We start from the raw sequence: 19,397 nt of genomic DNA, 5'->3' as shown, positions 1-19,397 counted from the left end.
CAACTTACAACTTTAATTATTACAAAAGGACATGGATGCACTTATATGAAATACGTATTTTAAATATAGTAAATTATTATAAATAAATGTATGTTCACGTGAGTGGCGACTCAGGTAGCATAAAGTTATAATTTTTAGTATTTATACCAGTGATTCCCAAACTTATTTCGGTCATGGACCCCTTACTATATCAAAAATTTATTCGTAAACCCCCAAGTAAATTCACTTTTAATGGACCCCTTAATATAGCAAAAATTTATTCGTGAACCCCCAAGTAAATTCACTTTTACGAAATAATAAAACTACTGAAAAATATTTCTTTTTATCGCAATATTTTTTCTCTACAAAATTTGATTGCAAATTGTCGTGACAGAATCTGGTCTTATTTACTAAAGTGACAAAATTTATAAGAGACTAGGAACTAAACTAGATCAAAAGATCTGTGTGTTAGGCTTGCAAATCGTACCGATGGCATACAATGTAGTGCCTGCCATGGTGGTGAAAGATATGTTACGTTATGCGGGGAGGCTCTTATCGTGCACTCCAAACACTGAAGCATGGGAAACATCTCTTTTCTATTTCAAAAACATGAAAACTTTCGATCTTGTACGCGGACCGCCGGCAATTCTTCGCAGCAGAGAGAGAGAGAGAGAGAGAGAGTTGTAGTAGCAGTAGAGCTCCATATGCAAGAGTTCGTACAAGGAAGTACTGCCACCATTACTACATTCCAGTTCGGAAGGGTTAAGGTGCTGGTGAAATTACAGGCACATGTGACTTGTCAACTTATGTCTCAAGGTTTTTGCTGGGCTTGGGCTTGAACTTTGCGATTTAAAGCTCTGAGTGACACTGTAACTGTTATGGATAGGCGTATCGCTTACCACCAAGTGCACGACTTGTAAAAAAAAGATCACCTCATAGACCATTTTGGAAAACTTGGATCTATATGAATAAGGCTGTAGTCTCACGAGCTGGTTAACAAGCGGTGATCGCTTTTCAATTAACTGTAGTGAAGTTCGTATTAAACGTGGGTGTGCCATATAAAGACAGTACATATCGATTGAAAACGTTAAAGTGTCACTAGCACTAGATTGTAAGAAAACTTATTGAGATAGGTTTATAATATTAGTCATAAAAGAAAATCTAGACAAACAAGTTGGTCTAAGAAAGCTATTTACTTGATTTTTGCTATCGGCAACTTAGTTACACACTCACCTATAGCTAAAGGTATAACTCGACAGCTTTAAAATTACACTGGGTGACGTGATGAAAGATTACTGAGTTTGAGTATTGTTATTTTAATTTAAATTAATAATAATATATTTGTTTTGATTAAACACATCCAAAACTGAAATGAATGAACACAACATTAAACATAAACTAACAGTATTTTTTTAAATAACTCCAAGGGCAATAAAAAAAATCAAATTAAGAACGAAACAAAATATTTCCGTGTGTTGGGCCTCAAAAATTTGTCTCTGATATTTTTCTTTATTGTTATTTTACTTGCATTTTAAATAGCAAGAATTTAGTTAATATTACAAATGAGTCACGTTAGCGTAATTATTAATATTATTTTTGTTTGTATTTTTTTATTGTTTTTGTTTTTTTTATTTATTTCGTTTGTAACTTTTAATTTATTTACCGAGATGGTGAATGCCGGTGTACAGCTCGAACAAAAATGGTTTTTGTTTCTTAATAAATAAATAAATAATCCAAAATAAAAAAAATGCTACAGACAACAGAAGTAGATAATGGGACACTAAAAGGGAAGATAAAACTGAATTTGAATTTGTAGACGTTACGATTAGATGCCATATGCACATGATGGTGTGAAGATTACGCTACACTATACTTATAAATTATTAACTGATTTCCGTTACAGCCGAAGGGGGTTGATTCCAATAATATGAACAACTTTTACTACCCCTTACGAAAAATAATGCATCTGTTGTTAGTGCGGGTACAATCACACGTGGTTTAGTTAATATCCTGTATGTCACTTCTAAATTCGACTTTATATACTACGTAATACCAGTACTTTACCTTTCCAAAAAGCATTAGCCTTTATTGCCACAACTGACTTGATTTAGCAATTGCAGGAAAGAGAGTGTTCATTATTTTCTAGATTCTTCCGCGAGAACAGGAACAGAAATATTCTATTTATTTGTATCAATTAGTGAAATGCCAAATTATCTATAAGTAAATGCAACAAATCTATCTTTTACCTGCATGCAGTAGCAGAAGAGGCCCTTGAGAAAGAGTTCGTCCAGGGAAGTACTACTACCTTACCTATTTCTGCTGTCAAGCATTAATTACCATCAGGCGCACGACTTTTTCACCCCGTTACATATTATTATAAAAAAAAGAATATATTCATGTATTGGTATATAAAGACCTCTCTAGTAAAATTATTTTCTCTTATGATTACGCATCATCGACCGTCGACAGTGTCTCTTCTGTAATATAGTTCCACTGCAGTCGAGCTGTTTACCTCTTTATGACACTTGGTGTGTGTTAGTCCTTACAACCGCAGAGCACACCACTGTTGCAATGCAGTTTCGTAAAAAATAAGCCGTCTTTAAATCCGGCTGTATACGTCCTATATGCCACTGACGCATCTCTACCTATATCGGTCATGTGACTAGACGTGGTTTTAATAGTTTAGTATATAATTTAGATGCAGTAGAGTTCATCGTGAAAGAGTTACTTTCTGTACTTAGAGTACTGCCACTCTACCTATTTCTGCCGTCAAGTAGTAATGTCAGCATTACTGTGTTCCGGTTTTGAAGAGTAAACAAAGGTGCTGGTGAAATTACAAGCACATGGGGCTTGCCAACTTATGTCTCTGAGTCACGGGCGCAGTGGCAGTGCCTCTCAGATGTTTACGATTTAAAGCACTGAGTGGCACTGCAACTGTTATGGACAGGCGTGTATCTTACCATCAGCTTACCACTTGATAATTCTATAAAAAAAAATGAATTGAGTGATACGCTACCCTGGTCACGCTGCATGTAGTGGTGATGATAACCTGAAGCATCTAATGGAGACTGCGAAGATCGAAAGAAAGAGACCTAGAGGCAGGAACTTTAGACGATGGTCAGATCTGATCTCCGAATAGCTGGAGTCTACCTACCGATTGAGACAGATCATTGGCATGATGAAATAAATTACTCATCTTTTAGTAGACTCGGACATATTTCCATTGTTTCCCAGTCTATAATAAATAGGTAAGTAAAAATTTTGTGATCTCGCCATTCTGTGGCCGACCAACGTCGACGTATCTGAACTCGTCATTTTACGCGGTCTAAACAAAGTAGTCGCGTTACAAGGAAGCAGAGTAAGTTGAACGGCCGCTTATCACACCGATAAGAACATTAGTATGCGGTAGAAACACATTCGTCATTACAACCTGTATGGGAATGCTCGTAAATATTTATTGTTTGCAAATATCTTATTTAAAATTCTGAGAATTTATCTGTTCAAGGGGGACCCTTATGCATTTTATTATGTCATCAACAAAACATTATAAATCCCACATAGGCTAGCCACGTTTTTCCAATGCGGGTTGGTGACTTCACACTTTTCCTTTACCGTTAACGAGTTAAATATTCACAAATGTGCGCAATAAGATATGTATGCCGCCCTACTACGCTAAAAGGTGCTATCTCTGAGATACACCCTTTTTCATACCATTCAATAGCTATAACAATTTCGCATCTAATGGTATAATAGAAATAGCGCTAACTAACTTAAAACTTTTAAAAAACCACTACGAAGTATTTTTATATCTCAATTTTTAAAACCTTTCTTTATAATCAAAACAACGGTAACTCACAAAATTGGTATAATGGTAGTTAATTTAGGTTTGTTAATAAATCTATTAGTTAAAAATACGTACAAATAAATGTTAACATCTTCAAAAATATTTGTTTTTTAAAAGTCGATTTTCTCAAAACTTACTCCGTAAGTGAGAATCTTCATAGATCTCTTATAAATTTCAAATTTCAAAAACTCATAGATTCGAACCCAGGGCTTCTGATTGAGAGGCGATAGGTGAAACTATTAGGCTACCAAGACTTTTTAGTACTTGGGGCGAAGCAGAGAAGTTTGAAAACGTACTCAGCGCACGGGCACACGCCTCAAACTACGAACGGAGTACAGCCACTATGCAAGCAAAGAAAAAAAAAACAGTATAAATACACGCATACATAAAAAGTGCCTGTGCAACTGCATAATGCATGTCGCATGTAGAGACGCGTCGAGCCGACGACCGGTGCTGTTATGCAATCGACACGTAATGTAGGGATGGGATGAGGTATCGATATATTAATATTTAAATATTCAAATTAGTCATCATATATAAACCTCTAGTTATCAAATCAAACATTCGTTATAAGTGATGACTTAGTTTTTATTGATAATCTTTTCACATTTTTCATTTAATGATATGTTAAAGAAGTGATTTTTTTTTCAAACAGTAAACTTAACCATTACGTAAATTATTTTTGACTTATTATGTTAATTTACCTGTGTCTTGAGTTCGTTTGGGGTTTAATTATATAATAGTTAGCCTATGTGTATAGTCCCACTACCGGTCACAGTTTCCCATGTGGGCGCAAAACCCATTGGGATCTTTTCCTTCACTGACAAGCTCACGGTAAACTTAAAATTAAATTTCGCACATGAATTTCGAAACCTCAGAGGCGCAGGCCCGTATTTGAACCCACACCCTCTGCTTGAAAGGCGGTAGGTTAAGTAACAGGCTAATTCATCATTAAGGTTAATTATTATAACAACAATTAATCATAAAGGATTTTACGGTCATTCTCGGACTACTTAATTTCCTTCGAGTATTGTATCGTGAAATATTATTTAATAATTACACGATAATATGTATATAATATACGAAATCAGGTAGTGAATACTAGTCCGAGAATGACCGTTTATAGTCAGGAAACTTATACTTTATAGAGGAAGGTTCAATGTCAATTACCTGCGATAAAGTCAAATTTGGGTTAAAGAAATCTCTTCGTTGTCAGTATAAAAGCCCTCCCAGAATCATTAAACACAACTATTCTCCGTTGAAATTTGTGTTTATTTGCATTATAATATACACACATGTAATATATAGTTAAATAAAAACGCAGCATCCCATTTTTTTGACAGTAGAAGAGAAGCTTTACAAAAAGTCGATTCGGGAGGTCCCGCCTCGGTTTTGTATGTTCATATTTAATTACAATTATTTTTAAAGACTATACGATTGAGTAACTATAGTCTAACCTTGTCTTATGTTGTCGCTTTAATATGAGTTAAAGTGTTAAATCAGTTTTACCTGCCTAAATTTACGAGGTTACGAGGTTTTCTCTATCGTCACGGAGCGGGAATTCGCTAGACCAGCGACATTGCGAAAAATGGCGATGCCAGACGAAGAGTTAAGAGAAGTGTCTTCAAATTTGAAATAACTTCTTTGTTCTTAAACATATATCGATAGTGTTTAGTTTACTTGACAGATAGATCCTCAAGAAAGATTATGCTGTATTAGGTATGTTTCATAAAAAAGCTATTGTATTATTACTAAAAAACCCTAAACTAGAATTTCTCTAAATCTCCAGTAATGAACACCAAAAACCCACTAATTAACCTATAATCGACGTTTACAAATAATGAACACTCCGTAACTGACACTTATTGATAAGAAAACTTTTACTATGGTAGAAAATTTTGTCCTAAATCTTATTAGAAATTAATTTAAAAAAAGATCGAACAGCGGTGCTTGTCGGTTACCTTACCTTACCTTATACGTTTTTAGTGCTGAAAAAAATATATATGTCAAAGGCCAAAGACCTGATTCAATTCTGTGTCAAACGCTGTTGCCAAAACACGTTTTAAAATACCCATTCAATTAATAAAAGTCATGTTGATGTGGTCATTTGGAATAAATGTATGATAATAAAGTATCTAAATGACATATTAACGTATTTTGGACATTTAGAAATGTCTACTGATTTCCAGGAATTTCTTTTCTACACCGAATGGAAAGATTAGACAGGTGTTTATTGTTACGAGAATGGATTAAAAGAGATTTAATTGAGTTGTTTTTCATGAGATCTTATTTATGGTATTCAAATGGGGGAACCAATCTATAAAATCTATTTAACAGGTTTTGTAGCAATACAGCTCCTTGTGAAACAGGTCGTCCTGGGAAGTAATGCCACCTTACCAATTTCTGCCGCAATTACTGTGTTCTGATTTAGAAGGGTAACGGTGCTGTTGAAATTACAGGCATATAGGACTTGTCAACTTATGTGTCGTCAGGGTGGCGAAAGCAGTGGCAGTGCCACAGAACTGCATTTGCAAGGATAGGTGTGTCATCCTGTCACGATGAAGTTGAATAATATGACTGAATCAATTGAGTTCCACCCTCAACATTATTTCTTCAGTTATTTAGACAGTCCGCAACGTTCATCTTTATGCCGTTGATATACCACCTATTCGCACTTAGTGTTTTATATATATTAGAATATACTACCGCCATCTATGTTTCTTGAAAAGTATAATTTAGTGCTTTTTATGATATCAAGTGAGGGGCGAACAAGTCGTGTACCTGGTGGTATGCGACACGCCTACCCATAACAGTTGCAGTACTACTCAGAGCTTTAAAGCGTGTGTCTGATAATTAATATGAATAAAAATATTAAAACCTTTTAGTTTACCTAGTTAATAGTTCGCTGGTTTTCAGGCTTCACCAGGAAAAGAATATTATGATATCACAGAGCGAGATATAGCTACCCATTTTCGGAGACCACGACATTTCTATATCGATAGATTTAGCGACAGTTGTCCCATCACTAGCAAATTGTGCAACGTGTAGAAGCGTAACGTTGGTAATAACGTAACTCACGTGAATTACGTTTGCGTTTTATGTAAGAACATTCCTGAAATTCATACTGACCTACTTACAGTTTATTAGTTACTGCACGCGGGTTCACTCGACTGAAAACTTTAAGGCTGTTACTACAAAACTGTGTCTTAGTGGCAGTAGAGCTTCTTGTGACAGCGTTCATCCAGGGAAGCTGTCACTTGTTTCTACCGTCAAGCAATAATGTAAATAAATATTACTGCGTTCCGGTTTTGACGGGTAAGGGGTGCTTGTGACATTTCTAGCAAATGGAACTTGTCGACTTGAAACTAAATATTGTTGTAAAAACAATACTGAACGAAAGTAATAAATATATGTATATTCTCTTTTATAAATGAATAAGTAAATAATTTATGAATAAATAAAAACAATCACATTATTATTCCTAATAAGATCCATTTAGTTTCTTTTTTCAAATCGTGTTTTCCCTATTCCAAAATTTTGAGTGACGGGCGCAGTGGCAGTGTTACTTAGACCTTTGCGAATTAAAGCTTTGAGTGGCACTGCAACTATTATTTGTGGGCGTGTCGCTTACCAACAGGTGCACGGCATGTCCCGTTGCTTAGTATCATAAAAAATAAGAAATATCCAACAGTTATTTACGTCAGTATGACTTAAGTTTAACGGTGAAAGAAAGCAGATGCCATCTTACCTATTTCTGCCGTCAAGTGTTTGGCGGTACGTTCAAAAAGGCAATGTAGTACATCTACTTAAACATGGTAGCAGTTAAAAAAATCTAGTTCATGATAGCCTCAGTCACAGGCCGAGTTTACCACAGTAGCTACTTTTCGAGTTCTAACGTTGAATATTTCTAATAACACATAAAATTGTAAACAACAAATTCTTTGTCCTTTTACTGTAAAGTTACCATTTGAACGAAATCGTTCATTTCGTTCATCGACCTTTGTTATTGTTCGAGACTGTAATTTATAAAACTTGACAGCTTTTTAATAAACTCCCTTTGTATGCCTTTGAGATGACTTATGGGTATTTTAAAGACCGACTAGTTAGATTTAAACTTTGTCACGTTACGAGTATATAAAAATTATAAATCTTCCACATTTGAAATTTGATGTTAATTTAGTTAGTTAGTAATATTAATGTGACACAACCATATACAAGGGTCCCAATTCTGCTGTTTCACATTATAGATAGATAGAATGATGATGAAGCGTAAAAGAAAAAATATAACAAGATTGTCATAGCACTGAAACGGCGCTGTCTCAGCATATGCCAAAGTTTCCTAAGGCGCTGGTTTTCAGTCAGGACCAACGAGAGGGATTAAGTTATTTAAAAAGCAAACATATAACAACTATGCGTAAAGTTGTACATTGAGAACAATAGTATACATAGTAAAGTGTAAATAGTGCATTTAAAATAACCTATTCGATGTGTAAGCGGAAGAGCGAGTGTGAATATAATTACACCTGTACGAGTAAATTGTGACTGTAAGAAGGTTTTAATGTTGTATAATGTATTTAGTATATAATATACTTAGAATAATAACGCATAGAATGATAGTTTCATATCAAACGAACTGTCACAAGTGAGGCAAAAATCATGTAGGCTAGTTTAAGTAGTAAGTTAATTTTCGGTTTTAGTGAACATTTATATAAAAATACAAGTTGAAACGCGTTACTACCTTGTGGAATGTGATGTTAGTATCTATTTTATGTTTGTCTGACGTATTTTTACACTTATTTACCGCACATTTCGTCATTTTTAGCTAAATTCTTGATCTGTTCGCGGTGCAAGTTGACCTTGAGCACTGAAGGCCCGCCCGCTCGTGTAGGCTCTTTTGGCGCGCTTCACTTAGCGTGTGCGGGCTAGGTTTCTATGCGTTATTATTCTAAGATAATATAATTATACACATAATGTGAATACATCAAAGCAACAACAAAATTCTATTCTAGACAGACTACGTAAAAGAATAAAAACACACTACATAGATTTTCGAAGTGAGAGTAGGCGTTGCCGGTACAATGATTTGAATTTGGATTTGGATGTCTCGTTGCGTATAGGTGGAATATTATTCCAGCACTTTGAGGTCGAGTATTTGAAACTACCACGAAAAGCTGCAGTTCTACGTTGTGGTAACATAAGTACACATGATCGGACAGATCGCTCTCTGTAGCGTACATTAACACTAGATGACCACATCATCTCAGTTGTATGCGATAGTGTCAATGGCAGGGTTGCGTACGTTTGGTATTCTGGTAAAACTTAAGACTAATGGCTAGTATTAGGTTGCAATCATGATCAGGTCGTAATTTGCACATTACATTGTACATTGTATCATACTCGAAGAAATGGTAAATGAAATGTATCACTTATAGAATCTGTTACACCTTATATAAGTTCAATTAATTATTTGTTGCTATTGTTGAGATTTTTTTTTAAGTATGTTAGCCGTTAAACGGCTTTGGCATAATGCCATACAGCCTATTCTTAATTTTCTTTTCTTCATTTTGGTTTCACTTTGTACGTAGAGGAAGTTTTTTTTATTTTCCCTCTACAACTTTGTAAACAGTTTGAATTGCAGATGACAAATTTACTTTTATATCGGTGTTGCTATGCTGATTGTTATTTCTTAATGTCATAGACTGTATTGCAACAATATCCTTTGCTTGTAGTCTGTCATCTGTTGTTATGTTTTAGTATTGTTGGTAGTGATGAAGAGACTCAGTCTTTTAAGGCGTTTTATAACGACTTGACTCCATTTTACAGGACTCGACTCTAAAATTAAGACTGGGGGTTCGAGTTTTTATTAATAAGTCTCAGTCGTTATACTGAAAGACTCAAAAGACTTAAACGACTTAAACCACTTGAACGTCTTGAAAGACTTAAACGACTCGAGTTGTTTGCAAAGGACTATATACCTATTTTATGTCTTATTAAACCCGAAGTTTATAAATAAAAATGATATTAGTAGTATGTACTAAATCGTAAAATAAATACCTTGTAGATAGAAATGAAATCACGCCTTATGACTAACGACTCCCGAGGCTATGAGGCGCTAGTCGTTTTAATCGTTTTAGTCCTTTTAGTCGTTTTAGTCCTTCGACTCGAATTAGTCTTCAGTTTTAGTCTTATAACTCAAAACTTGAGGGTTAAAAGACTGGACTAGTCGTGAGGCGTTAAAAATTAGTCGAGGTCTTTTAAAAGGCCTTAAAAGACTGAGTCTCTTTCATCACTAGTTGTTGGTCATAGCCAATACCGCCAAAACTATTCCTCACGTGGACCTTGGCGGTTTTGGCGGGAAGAAACGTCATAAAAAAGCGCGGAATCTTTTTTGTATCCTCTAATTTCACCATTGTACGCGAAATAAACCATCGCAAGCATTGACTTACAATTAAAAGTCAATGATCGCAAGCAAATTTCGTTTTATTCTACATTGGCCACCGAGCTACTATTCAACTGCCATTGTAATTTTTCGATGGCACGTCTTTGAAGACTAAATTGCTGACTAAACTAGATAAAAATTAAGACATGCATAGTAATTTCCTTGGTAGGTTTAGTATGGCAACAGAATGAATGAATGCCATCACTGCTTTTCAATCGACGCTCTATTCAGACAACTGCCACTACTACTAGATTTTAACAGAATAACAAATAAGTTTTTTTTATAATACCAAGTGACAGGACGCCGCACGACTTGTACGTGCGCCTGATGGTAAGCTACACGCCTGTCCATAACAGTTACAATAACACTCAGAGAGAGCGAGACTTGAGGAGCACTATCACTACGCCCGTCACCCTGAGACACAAGTTGACAAGTCTCATTTGTCTGTAATTTCACCATAACGCGTGTCATGGCTTACTGGGTTGCAATAGCTTACAATATGGTACTAGCAGAAAACCAGCTCTGTTTGACTTTTCACGGTCTACAGTACTTATGCTGAGTCATGGCCATTTCAGCACAAACTTCAGCCATACGTAAAATGTTGTTAATTCTCATAGTATTTCGACCCCTCCTACGTAAAGTATCGTATGTCAAAATTCACAAGTTTACAGGGGAGCGTTTTTAAGTTTTGAATTCACTGAAGTGTTCATAACACGTGACTTTAGCATTTCATAGTTTTATTCGGCAAAGCTCGTTACTCATAGAGTATTATAAAATCCCAGATATCGGTTAGATGAACAACCACAATTTATTTTATAATTTTATACTGTCACCCGACCCGCCCATTCTCACTTTAGTTTACCCGCTTGTTGACGCATACGCGTTGGTCCGGAGTTATCGCGTAACGTACATACAAAAAAAACAGTTGAAGTCGTTTATAAAAACACGGAGGTTCACAGCCCTAGGAAAACGTGTTAAGTCCCCAATCCACATGGAGGACTGTGTCCAGCAGTGGGATGTATTTTGAAAGCTGTATATTATACATATACAGTGTATAACATCGTAAATATTATTTACGACAAAGATGTCAGATGAGAGACGTACAAAATTTATGACAGCAACAGGTAAATTAATGATCATTCAAGTTGCGGTCCTTTCTGAGCATCGAACTCTCCACTTCGATATTACAAGACTCGTTATCACTGACATAATCTTTTTCCTGAACGAGTGCGGGTAAATTGCATATTCATTAAAATTATCCAGCTACGGTAAGTAACTTACGTATAACAACGTCACAATACGTAATGTGTATAACTACGTATATACCTCTACAAATGTATACATACGTACGGTCGTATATATACGTACGGTCGTCGGCCTAGTAGGATGTGTGCCAATACCCTGCGTGACCGTCACACATACGCAAGTTTCACACACCAACGTACTCCAAACAGTACGCAAATGTGTGAGTTAACGCGTACATTCTCATTAAATTGCAGCGCACACAGTGTTATTGTATCCATGTGTGTGAATTTGTTGGGTGATTCTTTTGTGCGTAAAAATGTAGTTTTGTACTTGGGTTATTTTCAGGTTAGTTTTCTGTTATAATTTTGGTGGCAAATTTTGTTATCCCACCTTATCATTTATAACTCACTAAGCGACATTTTTGCGAAATTGAGTTATTAACAGATCTGGGATCAATGAAATGTGATCTGCAGCCCCCGTATAATCAGTTTTTTTTAATTTTATTTAGTTTTTGTTTTATTACAAATTGACCGTAATGGAGATTTTTCAAATAAAGAAAACACTTCATTTGCAGTTTACGTCTCACTGGTAGGCACGGGTCTCTAAGCAGATGCAGTTTAAGTCTGTATAAGTAGTGGTTTGTTCAATTACTTGCTTTGCGAGCAAACTTGTTGCAAAAGGTTAACAAAGAAACTTTGTAAAACTGTTTTTCCGCTTAAATCAAATTGAAAATATATTGTTTATTATATATTTTCTTTTTCTCTCACTCTTTCTCTATGTATGTTTTTAATGCTCGTTCAGCCAATGATGGTCTCCAAAAATTCTTCTTCTCATCGTATCGATGACATACACTGTAATGATTGCCATCGTGGTTTGTCGCCACTTTGTAGTTTATCGGATTTGGACTAGACTGTAATACCTACGTACCTGGTTCAAATATTCTCAATGTAGATATTGAGGGACGACAAAAGATTATTTAATTTATAGGTGTACATATAAGCGATTAGAAAGACACTGAACCATGATGAAAATGTTCATAACACTACATTGTGCTATGACGAGGAACCGTAGAGGTGCGCCTCGTATGTCGCGTACAAACCCCCATCACATCTCGATAGTGTACTGCGGCGGGACACCTTGAGAGGTGCCCCAAGTGGACTTCCAGCCTCCCCTTTAGTCCAACCTCTGCCCAACAGGTTTCAAGCTTCGATAGCTAGCAATCGCGGTACAAGCGTACATGCCAGCTACTACCGACCCGATTGATGCCAACGATAGGCACCCACAGTCATAAGCGTCAATGACGCTAGTCTACTGCGGGTCGAGTTAGCACGTGGCAAATAGTCATGTTTCGTAACAATATTAAACTCGACAATTAACTTAGTTGTGTGTCTTTCCACCGTGTCTATGCGTGTCGTAATGTTAAACAGTACATAGAGGAACTTACCAGTTGTTTGTCTCTTAGGGTACATTCACTTACACAGCCATATCTTTCGTTTCAACCAAACTGAAGCGCATTCGGTTCCCGCCATTGCCGTTGACGTTACTGCCGTCTCAATAGTGTCAAAATAACAAGTTAGCAAAGGCAAAGCAGTGTTACCACAATACAAAAAATGGTTGATTATCGCGTGATTCGCGATAGGTATTAAATTATATATACAGTAATACCACGTTTTGCGCGACCCCGCATTGTACGATTTCGTTCTAACACTATTTTCAAAATTCGCGCTAAATTACCTCGCTTTACGCGGATGCATTCATTGATTCAGCCAATTTGAACTCGTAGTTTCTCAGTTACTAATAGTGCATTATCACAGGTAGTTCTTTCTTGGTAGGTCCTTTAATTTGTAATCCTATTGGTACTGTCTGTTAGCGAGGGAATTGTAAAAGATAATTTTTACGAACAACGACGCCACCGGCTAACAAGAAAAGCGTAAAAGCTTGAGTTTGGAGACGAAGATAAAGTTAAAGTTTTAGAAAAGATGGGTAGCAGTTCGTTTCAATATTTAACTGGTTATTCGATAATACCCCGTTCTATTCCTGGTAGCAGTCGTTAGGTCAAGCTAGAGATCCTAGGGCGACTAAAAAACTATAGCACCAGGAGGGCCACACAAAAACGAACAACCCCGTTTTACGCCAATTTCGCTTAACGCGATTTTATCCGGAATGCATCACTCGCGTAAAACGGAGTATTGCTGTATACGTACATATATGTATATATTGGTCAAGCTTGTTCTTCACATACCCATAAAATTAGAATTTCTTTTTCTGAAAAAAATTGCTTTAAATCTCTCTCCCGTAATATATTCCAAATGCACATTAGACACTTTACCTTTTCAGGGTCGATATATTTTACGTTTTCTTTGTAAAGTAATCTCCGATAGTTATACTAAACCTACAGTATTTTGTGATGCGTTTTTACAACCTTAAAGAGACCTTGTGACAGACTACCGCTCTACTGACCAAGCAGAGTCTACAAAGCAAATAAAGACTCCACTGTTAAGCAAAAAGTCGATCAAAAATGTCACTATAAATTATATAGATATTCATCTTCTAAATTCATCCCTTGTTCTTTTACTACGACACCCTAGCGAAGATAGTATGTAGCCTATTTGTAACATTAAACCATACTGAATTACTTATTCACTACGGCAAATAATAGAAATCTTTTACGCTCGCACACTACTGTACACGATTCACCTATGTACGTGGTTTGTGTGAGTGTGAATTGTGTAACTTTGTCAGCAGGTTTAATTAACTAGTGGACACTGGGCTTAGGGTATGTTACCATTAATATGACCTGTTGCGATTTCATGGCGTCCCTTATAAGGAAAATATTTATTTTACGTCATAACAAATAATATGGAATTGGTACTATATGTCTAAGGGTTTTTAGCGATAATTATTGAAGAGTGAGGGTGGTGGTGAAATTACAGGCAGCGTGGGGCTTGTCAACTTATGTCTCAAGGTTATAGGCACAGTGGCAATGTCCCTTAGATCTTTTCCATTTAAAGCTCTGAGTGACACTGCAACTGTTAGGGCATGCATGGGGACAAAAAGAACAAGTGTTTTTGTCCCCAGTCGACATTGCATAAACAAGAATGACAGTGTCCAGCAGTATGATGAATTTCAAAAGCTCTATAAGATCGTATATCTTACTTACGACAAAGTGTCGGATGAGAGACGTACAAAGTTTATGACAGCAACAGGTAAATTAATGATCATTCAACTTGCGGTCCTTTCTGTCTGAGCATTAAACTCTCCACTTCGATATTACAAGGCTCGTCATCACTGACATAATCTTTTCCTGAATGAGTGCGGGTAACTTGCATAAAAAAAACAAGGAATATGGAATTGTGACTATATTATCTTTGAGTATTTTTAGCAATAATTAGCAGAACTCCAATGCACATGTTTCTTCAAGGAAAGTCCAGCAATGCTCCCTTTTCCCTAAAGCAGCAATGATAAAGAACTAATTTATTATCCTATCTTTCTTTCCAGCCGTGAAATTCGGCCGTATGTCCAAGAAACAACGCGAGAAGGTCGAAGATGAAGTGCGATACCACCGCGCCCAGATCGCGCGGGCTACCGCGGATTCAGCCCCGGACTCTGTGTACGATACTCAACAGCAAACGCCGAGTTCCAGTGATCAATTCCATCCACATTACAACGGGTAAGAATTTTTATAAGATGTTAACAAAACAGCTTATTCAAGACAATAGAGAACAGCAAGGGAATGTTTGGTCATCTGATGCGATGCCTTCAAGAAAGATTTGATACTCACAATAAGGTTTTTCCTACAAACGATTCGGGTAGAGTCGACATTGGAGGGCAATCGACACGGTCCTCAAAAAAGAAGGCACAATGCTTTGCTAACACATTTGTCTCACTCTAGTGTAGCATTCTCATACATGCCAGTTAACATCTCTAAACCGACAGAGATCTCCGTCAAAGTAGGACAATCCACCGCATCAAAAGCATTAAGGTGTTTTACCGTTTTCCCGCAATCTATTACTGTTAAACAAGACTCCATTCGTGTCTTGAGACTTTGTCATTACAGCTAACGGGAACCATTAAACGTCTCGTCTTGAGTAACGGTACGACGCGTAGCGTCGTCTAGTGTCGAGTAGTAATTCTAACAGATTCTTAGAACTGTTCATAGATGGCGTTGTAATTACTTTTTAATGGATTGCAATTTTTCACTTACAAGTTTTATAGTTTTTTCTTTAGGAACTTTGCCGTTGAATTTGTCTTGTATTAAACATTAATCTAATAAGTATCAAACCAAGGAAACTTATAGGAGGTCCTATTAATGTTTAGTCCGATAATAAACATTATCAATTCTTGTCATATCTATTTGTATTATGACAAATCGATATCTTCATTGAATTATGAAAAGATCAACGAATATTTTCTAAGGGATTATTGATTGGATGCAATATAAAATGTTATGGTAACCTCTATCTCAACAGTCTACAGCCTTGTGTCTGGGCTCATGATTCGTTTTGACGAGGACTTTCAAGAGTTTAAGTTATCTTTGATAATCTCGCGGTAATGACGTGATTCTTGACGCCGCTTTCTAGACTACGATCGTTTACTACATCCGTTGTATTAGCGTAGCGTTGATTTCCAACCTTAAATTTCGTCGCCATCTGTCAAATAATTTTAGCAGTACTTGACCAAATTTATAGATACATGATGGGAATGAAGCTTCGTACTTGACAACACTTAATTCGATTGATCCGTTCAGGTAATCATTTGTTATTTTTGTTAATTGTTCATCAATAATGTTCATTTTTTTCTGACGCTTCTTTTATCTTAACATTTTGCACTGAACTGCACCAAAGTTGCAATTATGAGAAAAATACTAAAATCGGCTAGAAAAGTTACAAAACTGCTAATGAAAGCAAAGTACAGGATCCATTGACTTACAAATAAATGGACGACGGGTCTAATACAAAAACCACGAAAAAAATGTCCCAAGTCAACCTATTTAAACGTAGTGACATGTCAAGGAATATGAAAAAGCTAAAACGTTGAATTTAAATTGTAATGTCATCGCAGTACTGTCTAATTTTGCTTGCTTCGCTGTCAGTCGAACAAACGAAGACTAGAGCGTGAATGACGCTCTGTATACGATTTTAACGCCCTATAAGTTCGGACACTTTTTAGCGCGGACCCGACGTCCATATAATTGTAAGACAATGACAGGACCCTACAATTTTGTATAATTTGCTATAGAATGTATTAAATGTTCTAAAAATATTAAAAATGCGAAAGGATAAAAAATGCGAATAAATCAGTATTTAGTAGCAGTAGAGCTCCTTGTGAAAGAGTCCGTCCAGGTTACTAGTAGTATTGCCACCTTACCTATTTCTGCCACCAAGCAGTAATATCAGCATTATTGTGTTTCGGTTTTGAAGGGTAAGTGGTTAAAGTTCAGTGGCACTGCAACTGTTATGGACAGGCGTGTAGCTTACCATCAGGCGCCCGACTTTTTCTTTTTTTTTATTTATTTGGCCAGTCAACAACCAATAAAATGTCAGAAAATATACATGCAAAAAAAAACTTAAAACTAAGTGCACAGTCCATTATAGACCGACAGTGCATGCACAATAAATTATTGCAGAGTAAAAAGAAACTTACAAAAAGTGTAAACATTAATTTAACTATAAAAATCACTTACAAGACTTGTTCGTCCCGTCACTTAATATTATTAAAAAAAAACTTGTTTGACAGCATTGACTTACAAATAAATGGACGACGGGTCTAATACAAAAACCACGAAAAAAATGTCCCAAGTCAACCTATTCGAAATTTAAATTGTTATGTCATCGCAGTATCGCGCTGTCAGTAGAACAAATGAAGACTAAAGCGGAGTGTCGCGCTCTGTATACGATTTTAGCGTCTTACAAGTGCGGACACTTTTTAGCGCGGACCCGACGTCCATATAATTGTAAGTCAATGTTTGACAGTAATTGTTTCGGACAGATGTCGGACATAGAACGAAAGTAGGCCCCCTGTTAGAATGAATATCTCAATTATTAATTGGCACTCTTTCATTTCTTTCAGCTACCCTGGCTACGGGTCGCCCCTTTCGTCGTACGGCTATACAAACGCTGGCCCCGCACTCAATTCCAACATGAGCATTCAGCCACAGGCGCAGCAACCGCAGCAATATGACGGATCAGCCGATCCCTTCGTTGACTCAACTACTGCGTACGAGCCGAAACAGACCGGAGGATTTTTGGACACTGATTTTATTGGGCATGGTAAGTGATATTTTGTCTGTCTTTCGTTTTCCGCATACTTTAAAATACTGAAAGAACTTGAATTACGATTATCACTAATTTTAGGTTTCTTACCACGGTAAGACTTCTTTTTACTTTCCCGATAATTCGGGACGGTTGCACGCTCCATGTCAACCCGTGACCGTTCCGAAATTTAGGGAAAAAGTCATACCGTGGTAAGAAACCTGAAATTAGTGATAATCATTTAGTGAGTAACCAAGAAAGTTTTAAAATCTACATAACTTGAATTATAGTTCAATAAAACATCTCAAAAATAAATACTTTCTCTTTAGGAAAAAAGGTCTAGTTACGACTCTCAGTAACAGATGTCGCTGGCGACTATTATACAAAATACTTCTTTCTTGACTGTTAGGGAGCGCTGTACACTTTGCCATATAAAATTATAAAGTAATTTACAACGTCTCCGACAACTATCTATATTTAACCGTTATTGTATTGTACAAACATCGGAAAAATATCTCAAAAAAGTCTACAAATTGTATAAGATAAGGGTTGTTTGTTACCACGTTCAAAACCAGACTCTACGCGTTTGAAATAAGGTGTTTAGTTTGTCTTCTGTACTAACCTAAAGCAAAACATCCTACACTAACAATTTTCCATCCCTAGAAGATCAACAAAAAGAAACAACAATCGTCCGACCGAGCGGATCAACATCAACAACCACGTCAACAACATCAACGACAACTCTGGGCACCATTGACATATCTCGCTCTCGTATAGACTTCGACAGATATAAGCAGGAACGTATACAATCGCCTGGCGTCATTAATATCAAACAAGAGATCAAACCGGAGACATCTATTGGCGTTGATAACTTAGTGGCCAGTTATGTTGACTCGACAACCTTTCTGCACAGTCCGTCAACAATTCAGCACAGCCCTATGGACATTCAGACGTCAGTCTTGGTCAGCGGGCAAAGTTCAGTTTCCTTGACCAGCGAGGAACTAAGTCCTGATGATCTGACCTCTAGCAGTGGTCACTCAAGGTTGTTAGATCCGTTGAATTTGAACATGAGTGGCATGGGCATGGTGAACCCCAACGCTATCTCTAATAGAAGACATCAAGGCAGCCATAGTTCCAATGAAGATTTGCCCTGTAAGTTGTTGAAGTTGTCACATTGTAGATTTTTATAAGTCGAAGTTTGTTGCCTTGTTTTTATTGGTTGCATTTGTTGTCCAATTGTTTATTTCGTTGACATTATTGTACAGCACAATTATTATTTTAATACGTCTCGGCAATCTTCGGCTGTCGTCGGATTTGTGTCAGTTGCTCTTTGCACTTAGTGCAAACTGGACGCATTCAATCAATTTGGAAGTCGCTACTAATCTTAATTTTACTTAACTGGCTTGAAAGGGAAATATACAAATATTGTTTTCAACTTTATTTATTTAGGAACTTTTATACGACGTATATATCAGATCCATCGTAACCTTAAAGCTTAAATATCTAATGTAAATTCAACAAAATAGTAAGTCTTTTTGCCTGTTTCGTATGGGGATTCCAGTTAACAAATTATGGCACCTACGGATGTTTGCTTAATCTGCAGTTCTGTCGTCAACACCGCCCTCTGTTGCTCGTACCG

At 36.6% G+C, this 19,397-nt stretch overlaps 1 protein-coding gene across 4 annotated transcripts in view; it reads left to right on the top strand.

The window, feature by feature from the left end:
- The window catches only part of LOC113227625 (probable nuclear hormone receptor HR3), a 149,334-nt gene that overhangs the window by 119,443 nt on the left and 10,494 nt on the right, over positions 1-19,397 (top strand). For all 4 annotated transcript variants that reach the window (XM_026460594.1, XM_026460592.1, XM_026460593.1 and 1 more), the window contains exons 4-5: positions 15,006-15,177; positions 17,577-17,776. In XM_026460594.1, coding sequence (XP_026316379.1) covers positions 15,006-15,177; positions 17,577-17,776 — 372 coding nt within the window. The remainder of the gene's footprint in view (positions 1-15,005; positions 15,178-17,576; positions 17,777-19,397) is intronic.

This window comes from Hyposmocoma kahamanoa, unplaced genomic scaffold, assembly GCF_003589595.1.
Source record: "Hyposmocoma kahamanoa isolate Upper Pololo Valley unplaced genomic scaffold, ASM358959v1 211, whole genome shotgun sequence".
Taxonomy (NCBI): domain Eukaryota; kingdom Metazoa; phylum Arthropoda; class Insecta; order Lepidoptera; family Cosmopterigidae; genus Hyposmocoma; species Hyposmocoma kahamanoa.
This window is presented reverse-complemented; position numbering and strand designations above follow the sequence as displayed.